The sequence below is a fragment of the Hipposideros armiger genome, unplaced genomic scaffold (assembly GCF_001890085.2).
Source record: "Hipposideros armiger isolate ML-2016 unplaced genomic scaffold, ASM189008v1 scaffold_55, whole genome shotgun sequence".
Classification (NCBI taxonomy): Eukaryota; Metazoa; Chordata; class Mammalia; order Chiroptera; family Hipposideridae; genus Hipposideros; species Hipposideros armiger.
In genome coordinates, this window is record NW_017731405.1 from 5,345,962 (window position 1) to 5,370,586 (window position 24,625).

At 38.4% G+C, this 24,625-nt stretch overlaps 1 protein-coding gene across 1 annotated transcript in view; it reads right to left on the reverse strand.

The window, feature by feature from the left end:
- Window positions 1-227: 227 nt before the first annotated feature.
- LOC109381903 (rho guanine nucleotide exchange factor 28-like) overlaps window positions 228-24,625 on the reverse strand; it is a gene marked incomplete at its 5' end in the record, with an annotated part of 89,366 nt that continues 64,968 nt past the window's right edge. Inside the window, one exon of the mRNA XM_019641009.1 lies at window positions 228-1,452. Within this exon, the coding sequence (XP_019496554.1) occupies window positions 1,289-1,452 (164 nt within the window). The remainder of the gene's footprint in view (window positions 1,453-24,625) is intronic.

Below are 24,625 nucleotides of genomic sequence, written 5' to 3' on the forward strand. Positions count from 1 at the left end.
TAGGTATTCAACTGGCAACTTTAAGTAGGAAACAAACAGACAAAAAATAGAATCTAGGTGAATTATTTTTCCCTACCTATCACAACTCCCTCCTGGTAAGGGTTGCAATTCTGGGTGAATTTAGCCCTCCTCCTTTATGTTCACTTTTATAAAGGGAAATTGTGTTTGTGTGCAAAATGTGTATTTTACCACGGTCCTACACAATATTAAAATTTCAAAGAAAAATAGACAGGTAAAAGATGTTTATTGACACTGATTGAAACATATACAAGTATTTCTGAAGAACAAGCTGAAAACATTTCCTGGTTTATTTTCTCACACGGAGACCCATATCACGCTGAAGGCAGGGTGTGCCAGTTTTCCCTTGTGGAAAAGCACATACTGGCGGTAAGCTTTGCCGAGAGAGCGGTTTTTGTCCTTAAAGAACTTCACGGCAGAGATCCTTCTAGCGAGCGGTAGTTGTTGGTGCTCCCAGGGCTGGCAGGGACAGGGCCAGCTGAAAGAAGCGAGGGCACTACAGGAAGTTTCACTATTTACATAGAAATTGACTTGCTGGGGCTTTGCCCCTGAGCTCTCTTGAAAGATGACGCTGAACTGTGACTTGAAAGACAACCAGCATTAGGACTGAAAAAGTGCAGCTGCAAAGTATGTGGCCCAGTTCGTGAGAGTCTAGATTGTGTCCACAGCAGAGTGAGTGGCCTCCTGGTCAGAACAGTGTCCAGACAGGACACATGGGTTGCATGATGATTATGACAGATCACTACCAGGAGCAATCCCTTTGATGTTCCAAAGAGAAATTAGCACGTAAAAACTAACCAAGAAAAGGCCTTTCCCTTCCCGTATCCTCCTCTGCCTTTGGGGGCACTGAGGCCACTCGCCATAATCAGCTTTTGTGATTGCGAGGTTTGCCCATCAGGAATATCATTCTTTCCATCCAAATTGCTTCTTCTAGGTCTTAAAAGGCATTTCAACAAACAGATAATCCAGTAAAAAATACAATGCAGAATTTTACACTAGAGTCATAACTCTGAAAATATTTCTGCTTATTCAAATTAATTTCTCCTCCAGAAATCTAAAATTAGGTGTGATAAATTAACGATAATACAAACAGAGCTGCTTTCAATAATTTAATTATTAGACTCAAGCCCAAAAAAGGAACTTGCATGAAATATTAAATATTACTCTTAAAGCAATTTGGGCACAGTCACACACACACATCAGGAAAGGAAAAATATTCTCCCCAAAATGCCAGTGTTTTGTTTTGCTTGGAAAAATAATGACAATACAATTAGAGGTAAACAATATTTTCTTCAGCTCCATCTCCTGTTTCTCCATCTTCTGTTGTCAATGTCTGTAGATTTAGCTTTGCTTCTGCTATAAACGTCTGCAGCTGAGGGCCATGTGGATCTGAGTCATGGGGACTTGGGGACTCAGTCTCAGAGATGTCCAAATCTGCAACAGATAGACAGACAGCACAGGTCACAAGAGAGTCAGTTTGAGACCCACAAAGCAAGTGAACTATGATTCAGAGTCAGCCATGGAGAGAATGGTGGAGTCCAGTGAAAAAGGAACAAAATGGATATCTAATGATTTAATCAGTATCATTAAGATTTATTTGGCCATATGTATAAATGTCTCCTGTGGCTAAAGATAACCTGTATAAAATGCTCCTAGGAAAGTGTCAAATAAATAAAGACTTGTCACCAGTTGTAGGCTGTGAAAACACTGCTACTGCTGAGAAAGGGGTGTCCATTTATTTTTAAAACTGGGCTCAAGATCTTAGAACTACAGTATGTACTCTAGCTATGTGCAATTAACTAATATTTGCATCTGCATAGCACTTTCCCTCAGAATATCTCAAAGTCAAGAACTGACCTCAAGACAAATAATGTATCTGGGATTTTACTGATCTGGGAAAGGGGTGGGGAGAAAGGAGCTGAAGGATGGAGACCCTTCAACTTCACCATTATGCAAATCTGTTTACACCACACAAATCACTTAGCAAGAGTAGCCAGGTTCCTAGGGAAAATCATTCCAATACCAGCTATGACTGGGTTTAATTTTGCTGGTTACCTAGCAACAGCAGGGCATAGTCTAGTCTCCTTTTTTTCTGGTAAAAACCCTCTAACGTATGATTTAAAGGGGAGGCAAAAGGGGGGTCTGATTTTAAGAAAAGAAAGGCTTTTGCTTAAACCATTTTCTCTGCACTTGTTCTATGGACCATGCTCCCTGAGGCTTGTTATATGGCAAAGTTACGAACACCCAGCTTCATTTGGAGCAAAGAAGCGTAGTAATGGAAATCCAGGCGGGGAAGGTGTATAGCCCTGAGGCCCACCTGCTCTTTATTCAGCCATGAACAAGAAGTCATTATAATCCTTGCCCGCATTTTACTCAAAGCCTCTATTATTTAGATGGATACACATAACTGCTGGCATTCTAATGACAAAAAATGCTCGTGACTTTTGCCCTCTCGACAAGGAGGATCTGTGGTTGTTAGCGAAAGCAGGAAGCAAGGCCTGGGAGGAATGAACAGCAAAACGTCCTCACAATGCTCCATCTTCAGGGATGTGGCTCCCTTTGCTACATCTCCTTCATCACTTCTTCCAATGGGAGGCAGGAGCAATGGGAGAGGGGTAGCTAGGGCCACAGGAAGTAGAGACAGGTCACCTGGAGGAGCTGACCTGTGCCTCTGCAGCTGAGGAGGAGCCCTGGGAGAGGGGAGGGCAAGAGGAGGTGAGGAAGCACGGCTGCACTCCAGTTCTGTCAAAGGTTTAGGCCATCCCTGACTTTGTCCCCAATAAGGCACAAAGAAAAAAATCCACTTACACTCGGGTGACTTGATTCTACTGACCTCAGTTCCAAATCCTGTACCTCAAATACTGGGAACTACTGAAAACATATCTACTGAAGATGCCTCTAACTACCACCATGTATAGAGAGACTTCTCCCAGCACAGGATTTGTTCCAGGTCTTACCCTCATTTAGTCAGGTAAACACAAAAACCCCCAGGCAATGATCTCACTATCAAAGCACTATAAATCAACCTAGAATGTTCTGTGTCCTAGTTCACCACATTGGGAGACAAAGGATGCCTGTGTGGTCACAATATACTTTCACAATTTCAACTCCTTTCCCAGTCATTGACTAAATAAGACCATTTCACCTCTAAAAAAAAAAAAATAGTCCCAGTTAAACTCCTGATGTTTAATATTACACAACCTAAAAAACAAAACAAAACCCACCCCCAAAACTCCCACACCTCAGAACTTCCATCTAGCCGATGCCGGCAGATTGGAGAACAGTTCACCTGAGCCTACAGTGCTGCTTCCTAGCTTACAGGAGGTCCAGCCAGGGCACAAGAAATACTACATGGAGAATGAATAATCGTCCATTAAATGAGGTGGATGGGAGGTGACTGCTGACACAGGTGACCATGCCAGGCAAAATGGAAGCCCTTAATCCATGTAGGTTTCCTTCCTCTGGGGTGTGAAACCTGTAGCAAAGAATCCAAAATACTGGTGAGTCTAGGTAACTGGGAAGTCCCCTTAATGGTTTCAAGAGAAGATGTGCAAAAGGAGCCAAAGAACAAAATATGTATTAGAAAGAATTCTTTAATCTGAAGTTACATTTTAGGCCCTAGTTCAGGAAGATGGAGAACCAAAAATGAATTGGTGTGTGTGTGTGTGTGTGTGTGTGTGTGTGTGTGTGTGTGTGTGTGTGTNTGTGTGTGTGTGTGTGTGTGTGTGTGTGTGTGTGTGTGTGTGTGTGTGTGTCTGTGTGTGTGTGTGTCTGTGTGTGGTAGAGGGGTATAAGGGGGTATAGAAGGGGGTATAGAACTTTAATCACAACATTTTCAAATAAGAATAAAAATACAGAAGAAAAACATCTCTAGGTGAGAGCTTGCTGGATCCTAAAGTGAATGGCCCAAGTTGTAATCCTAGATGTATTAATGGAGGTGGTTGTGGTGTGTGTCACCTGGAGAGGAACTCAATTTCCTTCTCCATGTTCCTTCTTGGTTTTACCTGAACTGCTTAGGCAAGGTCAGGCAGTCTGTCTTTGAAATTAGAAACTGTTCTGTGATTTCTGATTTTATTTCTCCATTTCAACCCTGAAAGAACTGCAGCACAGCAATTGTATATTTCTCAAGGTCAGCCACCTTTTTCCACACTTTTTACCCTAGGGAGTGTGATCTTCATCCAGAACCCTAAACTGAAAAAACATTTTGTTCAAATGAAACCTTACTGATTCGGAAAGCAGAATTCTTGAGAAGTTAATCATCCAATTTGATTTGTGATCAAAACACCTATAAATTGGTAGACGATAAAATAGAGTACCTCATTTTTAATAAGCCAATATTAATGCAACCTTAATCTGGTCAACTAAAAACCAAATGCTAGTACAATGAGACAAAACTTCAAGCTACAAAGAACCTTTGAATCTAGTGTCTCAACATACCTTCCCTACTTAGCTGACATAAAAGAAATAATTTGATCCTTACCATACCTCTGGAAACTTGAGCATTATTAACTTCAAAATAAGGACACATACACTGAAACACACCAAAGCCCAAAAGCCTGTCGAAACCAAGTGGAGAGAAAGAATCTTGGTGCATGGTTTTTTCTATTTAACTGAACTTTTATTGAGATCCTAAAACTTTATCCTTCCCAAGAAATTTCCTTGGACCCACTGATAACTTCTGCACTGATATCCAGAGACGGTTCCCTAAATGTCCCTATTTTTAGCCCTTAGTTGCAACTTGTTGGTTGACATGTGCATTTCTCAGTTTCACACTTTTCTCTGCTCACCAGCTGTTGGAATGTCAAATTATCAGGGGAGAGAATCTTGGGCCTGGAATGACATACAACTACAGAAATCGGCTCCTGAAAAGCTGATACTAGCAGAAAGTAAAATCAGCCTTTCCTTCATCGGCTCACCACCGTCATTATTCTTTTGAGCCAACTGAATAAATTGGTTATTTGCAAGATCAGACTATAAACTCAAGGTGTAAAATGCAACCCCATGCCATATTAAAAAATGAATAAAGGTCTTTCTAAACTCAGAAGTGAATGAAATCTTTGAGACCACAAGCTAAAATGGAACCCTGGACAAGTCATTTCCCTTCTTTGGGCTTCAGTTCAGGAGAGATTGAACTGAAATCATCATTCGGGCCTCTTAAACTTATACTGCATGAGAAGTTTTACATCTGTGCTTTGGCTCAGTGGTTCACTAAATAATATTCTAGTGGTGCAACAAATGTAGGCATTTTCCAACTGTGTTATGCTCAAGAAATGCACATGTATTACCTTAAGTTGCATCTAAAGTAATGTTTTTAGGGTAATTTCTAGACATACGTCCCACCCCTCTACCTTCAGTCTTCCAAACAACATGTATGAGTTGAGCCCATGCACAGTCCTCAATGACAGGATTTGGAAAGCTACCTCCTGAGGGAAACATAACATCCATAGTCCAAACCTGCAGTTCATCTCCCCTTCTATGAACAGCAAGCTTAAGAGTAACTTGTCATAAAGAACAGGTGTGGGACAAGTAAGAATGTGTTGTCTATCTTTTAAAAATAATTAATGTAGTCTTTGCCTCTTTTTGCATTTTCTGAAGAGAAAAGATTTTAAATCATGATAATTTTTTAAACAGAAGCTTTACATTTAAAAGCACCCATATAATTTTCATCATGATCTTCAACTATCAAGGTCTGAATTTAGCTCCAACAATATGCCTGGTGATCAGGCACCCAGCAGCCCAATGCTGCCAAAAGCATGTTGACTCTACTGCTGGGCTCATTGGTGATGATGCCTGGTTCAGGCCCCTCTGTATCTTATCCCGTTCCATTCTCCTCAACAAAGCTCACAAAACAGAGGTTTGTGTCTTCTGGGTCTTGGCTGTGTTCTTGTTTACTTTAATGAAGTGTCCTGACGTGTACTTATTACTATATCCCTTGTTCCTACAATCAAAATTCACACTTTCCTAAAATACCTCTACCTAAAATTTTGTCATTAATGTTCCAAGTCTGCAAAATAAGTTCCATTCCCTATTTAATGATTGATTGATTCATGCTTACACTGTGAAATGTTTAAAAAATTGTTTCCTGATGGCATTACTGGCAATCACTATTTTTACTCAGGAGCATTAATGCACAGAATTTTCCTTCTAATGGAAAACACTTATTGTGCAGAGCTCGAGGTATCTTCAGCGCAAAGGAAAATTCGTCTCTGTCCCTTATTTTGCTCAACTTCATTTTCCATAGTGAGTCACAAACAGTATGTGAACATCTGGCTTGAAAACCACTCTGGAATTGATATCTGAAGCCAACAACTTCAATTAATGTTATGATTCCCTTTCCTATCCCTCATGTACCAATATTGTACCTGAAATAAAATAACTGAAGTGTGCTCTGGGTGTGTGTGTGTGTGTGTGTGTGTGTGTGTGTGTGTGTGTGTGTGTGCGCACGTGTGTGTGGTATGCATGTATAAATTTGTAATGTAAGAAAGCAAACTGTGGGGTCGGCCGAGTGGCGCATTGGTTAAGAGTTGGCTTGGGACACCAGCTCTGAGCAGCAGGGCCCCCGGTTCCTATCCCACATGGGGGCCAGTGACACTGTGCCCTCTACAGCTAAGATGGTGAACAACAGCTCGACCTGGAGATGGGCTGCTGTGAGTCACGGGCGACGACGTACGCTGCAGTGAAGCTGCAGTGGGCTGCCATAAGCTACTGTGAGTGGCTGGCAGCCAGCGTGAGCAGCCAGCAGCCAGTGTGAGCTGCCAAGAGCCGCCGTGAGTGGCTGTCCAGTGGCCGGCGACCGATCTGCCTCACCTGGGAAGAACGCAATGATAATACCAACATGAGCCAGTAAAGCAACGTCCTCCACAACTAGACTGAAGAACAAAAGGACAGCAAGTTGTCTGTTCCCCTTCCCTGATTTCCCAATAAAATCTTCAAAGAAAAACAAAAAAAGAAACTGTTATTTTTTTTTAAGTTGTGACTATTAGAGTTGGACTTTTTTTCATATCAGTAATTAACATATTTGGAATAATCTGTTGGTTATATAGGTAACGCTGACAAGAAATAAAGCCATTGGAGCAACTGATGACATGAAAATGAGACTAACACAAGACACATTATATGTCCATTTTCTCTGTTTGTAGGCTGAACTTTCATTTGTTCTCACACTCTTATTTCTCCCCAGAAGGGTACCAGTGTTAAGAAGTCATCACCTTAGCATCAGCAAGCCCCAAGGGGGGATAGGGCAAGTACTTCCACTATCCCCTCTTCTTTGAGATGCATTTCAAAAACTGTGTTTCTTTTCATTTTAAAAAAAAGGTATGTTTCTCTAAATAGGATACTAATAGGTATTAATAAGAATACAGTGGTCAACTGCAGTGTACACCGGAAGCTGAAGGTGAATAATACTAAATGTCAACTATAATATATATATATATATATATATATATATATATATATATATATAGCCACAGGATGTGGGGTACAGCATACGGAATAGAGTCAAGGGAATTGTAACAGCTATATATGATGTCAGAGGGGTTGTCACTTTGTGAGGGGTGTAAATGTCTAACTTTTACATTGTTTTGTACACCTGAAACTAAAACAAAACAAAAAAGAAGAAGAAGAAGAACAGTGGTCAAGTAAGTTGGTGAAACTCTGGGTAAATCAAGTTTCTTCACTGACAAATTCCTCAGGACTTTAGTAAGCTCACTTGTATTATAAATCTCTCAGAGGGAAAAATAGTATGTGGTATTCCCCAAACTCAGAAAGATTTTTCTCACAGTGTACACTGCAGTGTTGTATTCCATGCAACATACTTTGGGAACAGCGCACTAAAGAAAGATAAACCTATTAGAGACTAAGAAAAAGACAATAAATGAACAAGATGCCACAATAAATCAGGGGTGGGAACCTAAATATAAGTAAGGTTTTCCAAATTCAGAAACTGTTAAACCTCAATATAACTTCTATAGTGGACCCAGGCAATAATCACCAATGGCTGCAAAATCACTTGGAGAGAAGCTGATGGGAAACTTTATAATGGATAAGTCAAGCTAATAACATTTGAACCCACAGATCAATCTTAATGTCACAAAAAGAGAAATAGAAATAGACATGGTAAGTCTCCAGATGGGATGCTATAGAAAGTATACAATATACAATTTAGGAAATATGTAACAGAATGTATGAAGATTTTTCATGTCAAAAAATAAAGTCCGTATCTAGTCAAACATCAAGCATCTACTCCCAACTACCAGTTTACAGGAAATATAGGGGCAGAAGAGTATGTTAAATGATGCCATAAGAATGCAATCTGCAAAATCCAGAATGTAAGAAATTTTACAGAAAAAAAATTTTTCCTAGAAAAAAACGTCCTTCAAAAAATGAACAACCGAGTCTTTCCCAAAACTTGTAAGGTTTTCTTTTTTTTTAAGGCAGGGGAACTTTAGATTAAGAGACTTTATATAATTTTATTAACCAATGTCATCCCAATAAATTTAATAAAACTTAAAAAAAAGACTTAAGAAATACACAAACCAAATGCAATATATGAAATTATTTGGATCCCAATTCAAACAAAACAAGGGAAAAAAACTGAGACAATCAGATAAATTCAAGTACTGACAGTATGATTTTAAGTAAAAATTGTTAATTTTTAGGTGTAATAATGATGTTGTGGGGGTGTTAAAAAACACACACACAAAAGAGTCCATATCTTTTAGAGGAAGATACTAAAGTATTTTTGGATAAAATGATAGGATGTCCTGGATTTGCTTTCAGATAATCCAGCCTGAGAGGAGAGAGAAAAGGGCACTGACAAACTAGAACTGGTCATGTGTTGGTAATCGTTAAAGCTGAGGGTTCATTAAACAATTCTTTCTACTTCTATATATGTTTCAGATGTTTCATGATATATATTTTTAAAAGTCCATAGCCTTCCATATAGTTGGGCTATAAAATTATATAAAATTCTCTGGTATTACAACAGCACAGCTTCTGTATATCTGATATAAACAGAACACTGTAGCAATAAATTCCTTTGGATGCCAAGTGTGTTTAGATCAATTTGAATGCAAATGTATGACAAGTCATTGGCAAGTGCTGTGTATGGGTATATAGTATCTATCTTGAAAGATACACAATTTGTGTGAACCGATTCCATAAAATAGATGAGGTTCATTTGAGTTTATAGCTATCCATAAAAAATGATACAGATTCAGTGTGGTCTTTACTGTTGCCTAAAAAATCTAACATCTCCTTTGTGAAATATAATTCAGAAAAGATCTCATTTTATACCCTGGATGCATTTGTTCATGGCAATGAACTGATAAAGATTCTCTTGGAATTTGGATTCCTATTCTTAAAACTAAAAAGTAACATTTAAGAAATAAGAAGTAAAAGTAGCATGTCTAGTCTAACAATATTCAAAGGAAATTTCAGTTCATAATAATAGTAGTTGTCAATATACTATATTGTCAAAAGGATGAATGAATTAGTGAATACCTGATTCAAAAATTCTAATTAGAGTTGTGGGAATCACCAATTTGAAATTCTTATGTTTAGAAAATACCTTAATTTTTTTTAGTCTAATCCTTGTCTTCTTAGCAGAATTAAACTGAAAGTCAAACTAGAATTGCTTTATAGGATTCTTTCTCTTTAAGCTATTAACATTATTTGATCTTGAATCGAACATTTCATTCAATCCTCACACCAATCCACAATGAAAGGTATACTATAGAATATGAGATAGCTTAAAGCCAAGATAGACACAAACCTAACCGGAAAAAAGAGCACAACTCAGGAACACAGGAAGCTGAAGGAAATGTCCAAAAACCATAATTAACATCTTCAAAGAGATATTTAAAAGATATTTCAGCTACCAAACAAGATTCCATAAAGTAGGAACTATTAGAGAACAAGGATATCTCTTGGAAATTAAAAATACACTAGCTGAATACAAAAAACAAACAAAAAAATCAATGAAATAGTAGGAGGTTAAGGACAAGAAAATCTCCCAGAAAGTAGAACAAAAATATGAAGAAATGGAAATAGAACAACAACAACAAACAAACAAAATCACAAAAATCAGAGGCTCCCAGAGGTCCAACTTATAACCTGAAACAGTTCCAATAAGATAAAAAGGAAGAGAAACACTTTTTTAAAGAAAAAGAAAATTTCCCAGAATCAAAGGAAACATGTCTCTAGATTGAAAGAACCTAATGCATAATGAGTAAAAATGATTTTAACAAAAGACCACACTAAAGCATAATGTAAAATTCATCCAAGAGGAGACAAAAAGATAATTCTAAAGGTTTCCAAAAATCAAGAACTGGTCACAAACAAAGGCTTAGCAATCAGAATGGCATCAGACTTCTCAACAGCAACCCTGGGAAGTAGAAGAATCAGATCTTTCAAAATTCTGAAGGAAAATAATTTTTGATCTAGAATTCTAAACCCAGGTGCATTATAAAAACCAAGTAGAAAAGTAGCAAAAATAAATAAATGAAATGAAAAAGACATCTCAACCAATCTGAAAAAAATTTGCTTTCATTGTTTTCATTTTTCTGAGGGAATTTGGAGATGTGCCCACCAAATAAGACATATGCCATTATAGAGAAGAATGGGATTGAGGACATAGACTCCAACACAGGAGAGATGTGAAGGGATGCCCCAGGTGGCAGCTGTATATTGGGTCTTTGGAAAAGTCATGAGGTATTTTGTCTATGTTTTTCAAAGGTCATTTATTTATATAAAGAACAAAGATCAATCAATGATATATTGCCACTTTTGTTTGATAACCTTTTGCCATCTTTCAGTGAGCTTCATAATTCCTCGTTCATGAAGGACCTGTCTTTATTTGCAAAAACCTGAACAAGGTGCTGATTTACAGCCTCACCTGAATTGAACGTTATACCACACAAGGAGTTTTGAAGAGAGTGAAACAAGGGGAAGTCTGATGGCACAAGGTCAGGTGAGTATGGTGGGTGTGGCAACACATCCCATCCAAGCTCCAATAATTTTTGACGGGTGATCAAACTTGTGTGTGGTCTCGCGTTGTCGCGATGGAACACAACTCCTTTACAATTAACAAGCTCTGGAAGTTTCTGGATGATGGATTCATTCAAACTGTTCAATTGCTGACAGTACACATTTAAATTGATTGTTTGGTTCCTTGGTAGGAGCTCAAAAAAACACAACACCTTTAAAATCCCACCACACTGAGAGCATAACCCTCCTCTGATGAATGTCTGCTTTCGATGTCGTTTGAGGCGAATCGTCACATCGGGACCAAGACCCGTTGCGCACCACATTGTTGTCAACAATCCACTTCTCATCACCAGTTATCAGTCGCTTCAAAAAAGAATCTTTTTCCTCACGTTTAATGAGCATATTGCAGATGTTTATACGCGCTGTCAAATGAACTTCTTTGAGTTCATGTGGAACACAAACATCAAGCTTGCATACGTATCCCAGCTTCTTCAGGCGGTCGTGAATGCTTGAATGATGGATGGTCAATGTTTCTGCAATCTCTCGTGTCATGTAATGTGGGTTTGACTCGATCAATGCCTTTATTTTGTTATCATCAACCCCGGTGGACCTCCCTGACTGAGGAGCATCGTTGAGATCAAAATCACCAGCACGGAATTTTGTTAACCATCATTGTCACTGACGTTGTTGTAGAGCATTGTCACCGTAAACTTCATGCAACTTTTCACAAGCTTGATGCGTTTTCTCCCCATATGCAAGTAAAATAGTAAAATATGGCAAAAATGCATAGTTTGGTCTTCCATCTTCAACTTGTTGTAAAATCTCCAAAACTCAACCAAATCACTGGGTTTTTTTTAGAATGAAGTTAGAACTGTCAGCTGTCAAATGACATAGCAGTAACATAGATGCGAGTGACTCTAGTACTTCCAAAAATGAACTAGTGCCATCTGTTGCAACCATGCGTCATGACTTTTCTGAAACCCAATAGCAGATCTGGAAAGCAACAGGAGGACAGAGGATCCAAAAAGGGAAATTTCCAGGAAGGAAAATGAAGCTGATAGATATTGTATATGTTAAGTGTGTGTAAAATAATATTGATGAGTTGTGGAGAGCTTTGGAGGGAAACATAGTGGGTGGAAGGAAAAAACTAAGCAAATGAAAAAAATTAAGCAGATGGTTAAAGTCTCAGTGGAATAGAACATAATAGACAATAACAACATTATTTAAAGTATCTTCTGTACATGCAACTGATTTTTCTCCATCTCGAAAGAGCTGAGCTCTCGCAAGTGTCCTTATTCATTTTTAAAGTGCCGACATAATTTTAAATATGATTTCTCTGAAAACTACTTCTCAAAGCACAAAATATAGTGAGCCCATTAAAAAAGAATTAATGTCTCTGTATAATTAAGAGCAGACACTTTTAAAATTCTAAAACCTGCTGTTAGTAAAAAACCTTTACAAACAGGCAATTCACAGAAAAAGAAACCTAAAAAGCCAATAAAAACAAAAAAGGTACTAAATATCACTACTAATTAGGGAAGTACAAATTGAAAGAATGAGTTACCATTTCATACCAAAGATAATGGCAAAAATTTAGAAGCCTAACAATACTAAGTGTTGGGGAGGATGTGGAGAAACTGGAAACCTCACTCACAGCTGCTGAAAGTGATATTATGCAACTTCAGAGAGAAATCAGTAATACCTGGCAAAACCAAAGACCTTCCTACCACTTCTAGGTGTTATAATCTAAATAAACTCTCATTCATGCACAAGGAGACATGCATACAAGGATGTTTACTAAGGAACATTTGTGATAGGAAAAAAATTGGAAACATCCTGATTGCTCATTAGTAGGTAATGAATATGCTGGTGTTTATTCATAGAATAGCATACAGCAGTTGACTGAACTGTTTGTGCTGCATGTGTGAATAGGCACATTGAGTGAAAAAAACAAGTTGCAAAAGACACAAATACATACATACATACATATAAATGGAGAGAGGGAGGGAGGAAGGTTGGAGAGGAAAGAGTGGAGGGAGGAGAGAAAAGGGTGAGGGGAGGAGTAGAGGAGGGGAGGAGAGGAGTAGGCTATTTAAGTGTTAAAAACCAAAAATGTATTATTTATGGATACATATATAAGAAGTGATGGAATAAAAACATACTGTGGAAATAATGTACACCAGCTGTAGGATATTGGCTAACTCTAAATAGGAAAAAAAAAGAAAAAGATAAGGGGGAGAAACTTCATATCTGTAACATTTCTTTAAAAAAAAGCAAAGAGTTACCTGAAACAAATATGGCAAAATGTTAACATTTGTTAAATGCATGCCTGATTTATATTTCCTGTGCTTCGCTGTAAGTTTGAAATGTTTCATAATTAAAATGTTTATATTAAAAATAAATTAAAATACAAAGCAACCAATTACAATATTTGGTCTTTTTTGGGCCTTGAGTCAAAAAAAAACAAACTGCAAACACACACACACACACACACACACACACACACACACACGATATTTACAAAACAATTGGAAATTTAAGTACTGACTATATGTTGATATTATTGAATTTTTGTTAACTTTTTTCCTTGGTGTGATAATAGTTTAAAAAGGAGAGCCTTATCTTTTAGAGATTTATACTGAAATATTATAGATCAATAGATCTTTCCACAATTTTTAGATATTGCTTCAGAATAATACAGAGTGTATGGGGTGGGGGGTTAGGAGTCTAGATGAAACAGCATTGGCCTTAAGTTCCTAAACTTTTAGAGTTGGATGATGGTACATGAGTGGTTGTTACACTCTGTTTAGTTTTGTACACATGTGAAATTATCCTTAATACATTCAGGCATTCAAAATATATGCCAAGTTCAATTTTAAAATCAAACCAAAATAAAATATTCAAATCTTGGAGTCCTTGTTAAGAAGCAAGGACAACTTTTTAAGAGTGAGCTGAATGAAATGATGTGTAGGTCTCCAGAGACAAGGACTGGGCAGTATTTTCATGGAACTGAATTCCTCTGAAGGATGTAGAGACCAGGGACCTCTAAGTACCATGCCAATAAAGCTGACCTGGAAATGGCCTGCTACATGACCATACCCACGTTGAAAGAGTTATGCCTCTCATTTTGCTGAGAGAAGAAAAATTGAATTCATTTCTTTGCCAGGTGAATAATGCAGGAAATCAACCTAGGAATTTTAATGCTGCATTTACTTCTTACTGGTTCACTAGAAGGAAAAGCAGCTGTTCAAATTCTTAAGCACATAAGATCCAGTGTTTTTCTTTAAACCAGAGGAAGGCAAGCAATTAGATCAAACGCACCCAAGCTAATTAGTCCTACCTGCTTCTTAATAATTATGTTATTACCAGACTTTAGAAAAATGGCATCCAATTATTTAAAGGTTTACAAATGAGTGTTTTTCTTTTGATCAACTACAAAACCATGATATGTCAAAAAACTTACATGGCTTTTGTGTTCTGAGAAATAGATATGTAAAGTTTTCAAAGCAACATAAAATGCTTGCTTTTTTAAAAATGAGAGACAGTATTTTCATAATTCTTATTTGTTTGAAATAACATTTGCCAAGAAACCAAACCCTGAAATATTTTTTCCAACTGCAGCCTTGAGTTTATGCCACTCAAAAAATGACCACAATTTTAAAAGTACAACATAACATATAGAAAATGTTTTCTTCAATGCAGATTTTCAATGCCCTTGGCATTTTTTTTCACATTTACATTTGTTATCAGAGTAAAGGTTACTATATTAGATTTCTGAAAATTAAACTTAAAATATTTTTAGAAATTGTACGAAAAGTAGGCAGTTTGCAGAACAGAGGCAAAAGTAGGATTTTAAACTACCAAAAGAGCAATCAAAATATATATATACATCACAGAATAAACTGCTCTACTACTTGGAGCCATCTCTCCCTATAGGAAATGATTTTAAATTGTCTCATGCATACAAATGTCATATGAAGCTCCTCTAGCTGTTAATATTTGTGCTTTCTGACTAATACTGGAGCCTAAAGCAAGCTTGCTAATTTCCCTTTAATTATCTACCAGGTGACACAAATTCCCAAGCTTCTTTCAGACAGACCTCTTTCTTCTATAAACAACTCTTCTCAAGAAGGAGCTATAGCATTACCACATAATTGAGCTTCTCTTTAGCAGAATCAGCCACCAAGAGCAAGGACCATGTAGAGCAGCCTCGGTTACTCCCTTTGTGACCTCCAGCCCCCACTCCGAGATAGCAGGGGGCCATGAAGCATGCTGCCCTGAGAAAGCCCATTCCCTTCGAGTAGGAAGATATGGACACAGATGACTAAAGTAAAGACAGGACAGCCTGCTCAGTGGCTAATCAATACTGACCACAGCTGTATACCACTTCAGAAACCCTCCAGAGAGGGCTTCCAGATGTGGTGGCCAGGACAGACTTCAGAGACAGCATCTGAACCATGCCTTGAAAGCTGACCAGAATATCAACAGGAAGAGAGATGGCTTTGTGCAGAGGTTTTCCAGGTGGAGTCTGCCACTCTTGCAAAAGGGAGAAAATGCTAGGTGCTGTAAGAAAAAAAGTTGTCAAGCTTGGCTTAAATGTGAGTTTGTGCAGATGAATAAATGGAAGAATAGGGCCGGCCGAGTGGCTCATTGGTTAAGAGCTGGCTTGGGAGCCCCAGCTCTGAGCAGCAGGGCCCCAGTTTGGATCCCACATGAGGGCCAGTGATGCTGCGCCTTCTACAGCTAAGAAGGTGAACAACAGCTCGACCTGGAGCTGGGCTGCTGTGAGTCACCAGTGACGGTGTAGGCTGCAGACCCTGCTGCAGTGGGGCTGCCATAAGCTACCATGAGTGGCTGGCAGCCAGTGTGAGCATCCGGCAGCCACTGTGAGCTGCCAAGGGCCACTGTGAGCGGCCGTCCAATGGCCGGCAAACGATCTGCCTCACCCGGGAAGAGCACAATGATAATACCAACATGGGCCAGTGAAACGATGTCCTCCACAACTAGACTGAAGAACAAAAGGACAGAAACTTGTCTGTTCCCCTTCCGCGATTCCACAACGCTGTACGCCTCCCCCAATTCCCCAATATTTAAAAGAAAAAAGGAAGAATAGGTGGTGGAGAGTCTTGAATGGGGGTGTTGGGAGTTCTAACTCTAGGAGGTAAACTTGGCAGCTACTGGTGGATCAGGACTTTCTGTGGTCCAATATCAGTCTACACACTTCATGTGCATATACGGGCACATTGAAACACGTTAGTTCCAGGAGCAGGGTGAAAAGGGAGCTGTATTTCGCCTGCCTGGAATGAGCCCACGTTTAGCCAGTCAAGTTTTCAGCCTTTTGATGGATAAAACACTCATTTTTTTCTGTCCATTAGTAGAGGGAGGTATGTCAGAATGAAAGCAGGCTTAAGCTTCTTATCCATTCATCCTTCAATAAGCACTGACTGCCTAGTGTGTGCCCTGCACAGGGACGGACAACAGGGAAACCGAGTTGAAGAAGGGCTCGTCTCAGCACCCAGGAAGTTTATACTCCATACAAGCACTTCAAAAATGATTTCACTTTTTAAAAAGTTAAAGAGGCACCGATTCTAGGAGCAAGTCTACACCTAGCTAGTTATCCAAGAGAAATGAAAACACAATTCACAAAAAGCCTTGTATAAGAATGTTCACAGAAGTTTTATCCATAATTGCCAAAAACTGGAAATAAGCCAGGTGCCCATCAAAAGAAGAATGGATAAGTAACTGGTAAATGCATCAGTGCAAGATCATTCAGTAATAAAAGGAAACCAATCATGGATTCCTGCAACAGTATAAATGCATCTCAAAAGTACTATGCCGGGTGAAAAAAGATGGGCACAAAAAGATATATAGTGTCTGACTCCATTCCATTCTAGAATATAGCAAAATTGACCTGCAGTGATGGATAGCAGATGAGGAGTTGCTTCTGGGGATGGGGATTGGTTGGAAAGGGGTACAAAGGAGCTTTCTGGGGTGATGGAAACGTTCTTCCCATGAAACTAATCGAATAATAGAGTTAATATCTGAGCATTTCACTGTATGCAAATTTTATCTCAATCAATAAACTACACAAAGCATCTTGGCGTCTAAAGAGAAAAAAGGGACAAAATATTGTGGAAAGTAGTAAAAAGGTCTGCTGGACACTTCAGGATCACACAGGAGAGGCTCCTAATCTAGACTGAGAGGGTGTGGATAGGGTGAAATAAAGTGACCCTGGAGCTGATCCTGAAAGATGAATAAGAGTGAACCAGGTTGGGGATAAAGGATGGAGGAGAGGATACTCCCAACAGAGGAAACAGATGTACAAAAGATGGGGGAGGAGGGCTGGCCTTTTGCATAACAGAGGGAACTTCATATGCCTGGACCAGAGGGTAAGAAAGGGTGGAGTAGAATGAGATGAGGCAGGCCCAAGCGTATAACCGCCTGTGCTTCACCAGGGATGACTGCCTTCAGCACATGGCACATTTGAAAAAGCCCAAGTAAGCTGACCCACACAAGCCTTAAGAGGACTGGACATGAACCCTTATCCACAGGCCCAAATGCTGGCCTGGGGACGAAACAAAGCTCTATCTTAAATCCATCAGGTTGGATTTGATTTTCAAAAGACAACCCATGTGGTAAACCGTGGTCATGTGTCATTTGGATTTTTCAACTGTTCCCAAGGGAGAAAAAAAAAGTATTTGAAGGGTGTGCTATAGGCAATGAATCTATTTCAACCTCCACTTACTTCGGTATTTTTTTCCTGTGTACTTCAAGAAATAGTCCTGCAAGATGCTGGGAGAAGAGGATGCTGTGGTTAAATACGTGTGGGAAGTGCTACTTTTGGAGATCCACAGTTTACATGAGCACAATGAAAGTTCTGGAAAAGTTGTCCAGTCTCAAAACCAGCATTTCCCAATATTATCTGATTGTGGGAACTTTTAACCATCTAAAACCTAATAACAGCCAGAATTATGGAACGTTTTTTAAGAAGTGCCTTCTTAGATAATACCCAAAAGAGACATAAGTCTTTCAGGTCACCAGAGTAACCATTTGGGAAGCAGTCCAGTGGCTCAAGTGACCCAATGATTTAACCCTTTTCTTAACACAAGGTATAATACTAACAGTGATAATAACTATGTCTATGGAGTACTTCCAAAGTTCTAAGCATTTTATGTTTTGCCTTATGTAATAAGACCTACTTATGTAGGTCTCCTACCACCTACAAATTAGACACTGTTAGAAGTCCAATTCTACAGACACTGTCAGAAGTTCAATTTTATAGATAAATGGAGTTAAGTATAAACACTTACTTAAAGTTTCACAGGTAGAGCTGGAATATGAACCCAGGCATAATTATATTTTAACCACAATGCCAGTCAGCCATCTCCATTGTTCAATATTAATCTAGTGTATTCTTTTGTTCATCTGTTCATTTATTCATTCATTCAAATCCCTCACTTAAAACTGAAGTACTGATAAATTCATGTATAGTTCATTACATTGGAAAAGTATGTTTTTAGTTTATTTTTGCTGAAATTTGGTTTAGGAAGTAGGAGAGGGTAGATTCTTAACCTTCTTACTTTTGAATGACAAGAAAAATATCACATTACCTACTTTCCTCACAGGAACATGTCTGGTCTTGGTCATTCTGGTCAAAACTAATATTTGCCAAGCAGGTTTCAACCCAACTGGATTTTCTGGGTCAGTCTTGATTTAGTTATTTAATCAAGCCCTTTATGGAACATACTTTCTGGAATTTTCCTGAACCATACATTCTCAAAGTTAGCCATTGGTCTCTCTAAAAACATGAAAATAATCATCTCCAAAAAAGCTGAAAATCATCACCAATAACCATCACCAGAAGTGCTTTAAATGTGTAGAAGTACTATAAAATTATAGAAGTACTATAAGTTTGTTTGAGAAAAATAAATGTTTTACCTTTAAGCCCACTTTGATTTACAAAAATTTAATTGTGTCCCTATGTGGGTAGGTGGGTGTGTCTACATGTGTGTGGGTATGCATCTGAAGATCTTAAATACTAAATTAGGCAAGAGATTAAACTGACAAGCATACAAGCGTATGTGCCATATCTATATATCAATATATCTATGGCAGATAATTTTCGACAAAGGAGCCAAAAACGGTCAATGGAGAAAAAGCCTCTTCAACAAATGGTGCTGGGAAAATTGGAAAGCCACGTGCAAAAGAATGAAACAAGACTGCTGTCACCATATACCAAAATTAACTCAAAATGGATCAAAGTCCTAAAACAATAAGTTGCACAGAAGCAAGCATAGGTACTCAACTTATGGGCATTGAGTTCAGAGGGGATTCTATGATTTTGACTTCAAAGGCAAGGGAAGTAAAAGCTAAAATAAACGAATGGGTCTATATCAAACTAAAAGGCTTCTGCACAGTAAAATAAACCATCAACAAAACAAAGAGGCAACCAACTGAATGGGAGAATATATTTGAAAACAATACCTCTGATATGGGGCTAATATCCACAATATATAAAGAACTCATACAACTCAACAACAAACAACAAACAATGCAATTAAAAAATAGGCAGAGGACCTGAACAGACACTTTTCCCAAGAAGACATAAAAACAGCCAACAGATATATGAAAAAATGCTCAACTTCACTAGCTATCAGGGACATGCAAATCAAAATCACAATGTGATACCACTTCACACCTGTTAGAATGGGCATTGTCAAGAAGACAAGCAATAACAAGTGTTAGAGAGATTGTAGAGTAAACTCTGATGGAAATGTAAATTGGTACAGCCACTATGGAAAACAGTATGGAGGTTCCTCAAAAAATTGAGCATCAAATTACCATACGACTCAGCAATCCCTCTTCTGGGTATCTACCACAAAAGTCTGAAAATATTTATCTATAAAGATATATGTACCCCTATGTTCATTAAAGCATTATTGATGGTGGCCAAGACGTAGAAACAACCAAAGTGTCCTTCAATAGACAATTGGCTAAAGAAGGTATGGTACATATATACAATGGAATATTGCTCAGGCATAAGAAAAGATGAAATACTGCCATTTGCAACAACACAGATGGATTTTGAGATTATTGTGCTAAGTGAAATAAGTCAGACAGAAAAAGTTGAGAACCATGTGCTTTCATTCATATGTGGGATATAAAACTGAAAGTAACAAACAAACAAAAACTCATAGACACAGACAACAGGTTAGTGGTTACCAGAAGGTAAGGGGGGAGAGAGGGTGGCAGACAAGGGAAAAGGGGTCAAATGCATGGTGATGGAAGGAGAACTGTCTCTGGGTGGTGAACACACAATGGAATATACAGATGATGTATTTTAGAACTGTACACTTGAAACCCATATAATTTTACTAACCTATGTCATCCCAATCAATTTAATAAAAATTATTTTAAAAATATATCTATGTCTCTTATCTGCCAAAGAGGCAATATTTTAATGTACTGGCGGCAGCATTTGTAAAAATGCTTCCATATTCTTACCAGAAGCAATAACTTCTTCGAGTAGCATCATTTTAATGTGATTTTCCTCAGTACTTTCTTTGCTTTCAGGCTCACACAGTTCAGAGTCAGGCTTTCCCCTCTATGTTCATTAAAGTCTTTAAGAACAGAGGCTGCACATAAAAGATGAACTTAGTATCTGATCTTTCACAATGCTTTAACCTCAGGCTGCTTATTCAGTATAATATAACTTAAAAAATTTTTTAAAAAAATCTATGTAGGTAGTTGAGTCAAGTACCCTAAAAGAAAGCTGAACACATGCCCCCCCCCAACCCCCTTGCAATATTGCTCCATTCTCCTTTCTAGGGGGATGTGATTTCAGTCCATGGTCCCTAGGGAGACATCAGTGTGCAACTGCACTTTCTCACAGTGGAGCCTGAATGCAAAATATGGCCTCATTACTACATGCCGACTAACAGACCATCACATTTTGGCCAAAATGTTCATTGTGCTTATCCCTCCAAGCTGTGTGCCAATGAAAAGTAGTTTACATATGCAGAACTTTGTGAGCGTATTTTAGAGCTCATGCTGAACAGAAGCATCAAGCATCTAAAAATACAGGATGAGCTCCACTTGCATATAATCTGTCATGCCAATCTGGATAAATTAACAAGTCATCAAAAATAGTACAACTTTGGTAGGAATAAATTCATCAAGAGTCAGAAGTTTAACCTCCTCATTGGAAGTAGCGTGGCTTTGAAAACCTTTAGTTTCTTAAAAGAGGGCTCAATTGTAATCAGATGGAGTATACATTAAGCTTCCATATTCTTGTTATAAGAACATCCCCAAAATAGAACCATATGGAAGCAAGTAGAGACAACACAACATCCATACATTTAGGCTTATATAATTTTAAGAATATGTAATAGCTCCATTTTTACTATGCTAAAATAAGAAGAAGAAGAAGAAAAAAAAGAAATCCAGCATAGCTAAACAGTTAACTGCAAGGGTGCATCTGAAGTGACAAGAATACAAGCCTAAGATCCTCAACATGCAGATTCCAGAAGCTTTTGGCAAAGCCAAGTGTGTGAAGTATCCTCGACTTCTAATATCACCCCATCCCATCTTCTGCCATCTGCCTCGAGCAACTGTCAGTGTATTCCCTGGATGGAAACATGCTTCCTTTCTGAATCATTCCTACAAAGACTCCCCAAAACATGGCGTACTGCAGTTGAACATGGCTGCCCTGAATTGAGAGAAAGAAACAAAACCATAGCCTTCTTTCAGTAATCCAGAAGAATCTAGAATCAGTTACTCATCTGAATGACCAGTGCCTGCATTGAACAAGGTGAACATTTATAGACTCCTATACTGGCAGCCCGGGAGAGGGCCAAGCTGTTTTTGAGAAATGAGAACTTCAAACCTCAACCTACAAGAAAGTACTGAGGCTTCCAGGGACATGTTAGAAAACAGAATGTTAAAATCACCTTCTCATTCCGGGTTTCACATGAAGAGGGCTTTGAGCACGCAGTTCCTGTTTTTTGTTGCTGGTGGATTTATGAGACGCAGTGCAATGCCCTTATTGCAGTGCTACAACGTTCTGTATGATTAATTGATTGCAAATCACGGCACAGGGTGCCAAGATCACTGGTAGGAAGTAGGTCATTAAATAAAATTAACTGTGCCAATGTTTTGCTTGTAAATGTTTCTTCCAAAGCCTTACAGCACCATTCTTTCCAAAATGGCCTCGATTCACCAGAGAAGCAGTCTCTCCTCTATTTCTGACGGATGATCCAAATATCCTATATTTAACCCAAACATTTAGCATGTTATGTTCTAGGAAGAAAAAGCTGTAGTGTAATGAAATGTGCACAAAGAGAGCTGTGGAAAAGCGTCACCATAAAAATAATTTTGCAGAGCCTTATTGTGAAATGGTTCAGTCAAAGGCTCGGAGTCCTACCCTGCATAACTGGAACCTTTGTAAGACTGCATTTTACCTTACGTAAATTTTCAAACCAAGTATTAACATATCAAATTAAATCAAATTAATGTCTCATCCAAAAAGAGAATGGATACCCTGGCCCCTTATCCAAGGTAATTCACCAGTGATTTATCATGGCAAATTAACATCTCCACAGATCACAACTCAGGTCCAGGCTTATTCATTATCTGGCTTGAAGTCTGAGTAGAACAACAGAATAAGGCTTCTACCCCTTAGCCAGCTGTATCTGGGAATTGACCAGCTGAGAACACATATCTGCCTTTCAGTCAGTATGGGGTAAAGCAAAGGGATATATTTCTTAAGATGCCACTGCACTTAATTTTAAGATTGCTCTAATAAGTATGTGATCTTTCAGGCAATATTTTAAGGCTGACAAGTTGAAGGTCCTGGCCAGGGAAATTGGGTCACATTCTAGAGTGTATTTAACTAAACAAATACTAATTGTTTTGCCTGGAGAGATAACACTGGATTCTTAAATTGGAGTTAGCAGAGGAAAAAGGGTTTAAGAAAGTGTTTCATTGATGTTGAGCTAGCTACCCATGTTTCATTTACTGGGGTTCAAGCAACATTATGGTTAAAAGAGAAATACTTCAGTGAACAGACAGGTTGACTAATAGTTATTGATATAACAATTAAGTGCTAAATTGTTTATGTGCCTTCCGAAAATGAAAGCAACCAATTCATTTCTACTTGGTTAGGATAAATTAAAGTATTTTATGGAGAACATATTTTAACTTAAGTTTTTATTTGCTACACATGGCCATATGGGACTATGTGTACAATGTTCTAAATGGAAAAATAGTTCATATAAAAAGATGCTCTCTAGAGTTGTACAAAGAGTACTTTACCAAACTGACAAATAGGATTGTACAGCAGCAAACAAACTTATTTCAACATTAAAGAGGAAGAAAAGTTGGTAGTTTTTAAAGTCTGCTACCTAGAATCCAGTCAGGTATTAAAGGCAGTTAGTCACCCTGACATTTCAATAATGCCATCTAACATCCATCCATCTTACACAAGTTTTGAAACCCACTCGTTAGCTAGCCTGAGGCACTCATCTAGCCTGCCCGTATTCACCACCAGCATACTCCATGGTTCTGCTATCTTTTCTCAACCTCTTTCAGTGCCTCAGTAGAGTCAAGCTGTGTGGCTGAAGCTCCCAGTTGCTTTCATGTCTGCTAAAGAGTGCAAACCTTGACCCTTCATTCATGTCATAAATATTTATCGAATGTTCATTACATGCCAAATACTGTTCTTGGTGCTTGTGACAGCAATGAAAGAATATACACGTAGTTCCCTATCCCCATGAAGCTTCTTCTATAATGGGGCAGACAAACATTATGCAAATTATTACACATGTAATGAATTCCAATTATGATAAGTGCTAATAAGAGGTGCTTCCTGGTGATTCTGAACCTTGTTTTTTTGGGGGTGTTTTTTTTTATCAGTTTATCCAGGACTAACAAGGACAGGCTGATTCAGGATAACCAAACTCATAAAAAGATTAAGGTCATAAACCAGAACACAATTTTAAAATTTAAAGTGAGAAATGGTTTAAATGAAACTACTCCAGTTGGTTGTTCTCCACATTTTCTTTCTAATAGGAAAGACTATTCAGAGAACCCAAGTACAACTAGAAGTTGTCCCGGGAAGATATTGATATAATGCAACCAATGAGGGTTGGATGTTTTATAGATATCGACCCTCTACATCCCAAATTAAGATGTTCAGTCTTGTTGCCAGAAATTTCTTGCATTTGGTTCTGAAAACATGGTTGACTGATGTAACTTTTTCCTCTATAGAAAGGACTGTTCTGATGATACTAACAAACACCTCCTCTTAGACCAATACATAAAGATAATATTTGAATATATTTCCATTCTGAGTGAAATATTCCCCAATTTACAGTTATTGTTTTTTTTTAAAGATTTTTTTTTAATTGGGTAATTGGGGGGATGGGAACAGTGCTGGGGAATTGGGGGAAGGGGAACAGACGAGTTGCTGTCGTTTTGTTCTTCAATCTAGTTGTGGAGGATGTTGCTTCACTGGCCCAAGTTGGTATTTTCATTGCGCTCTTCCCGGGCAAGGGAGATCAGTCGCCGGCTTCTGGATGGCCGCTCACTGTGGCTGCTGGCCGCTCACGCTGGCTGCTGGCTA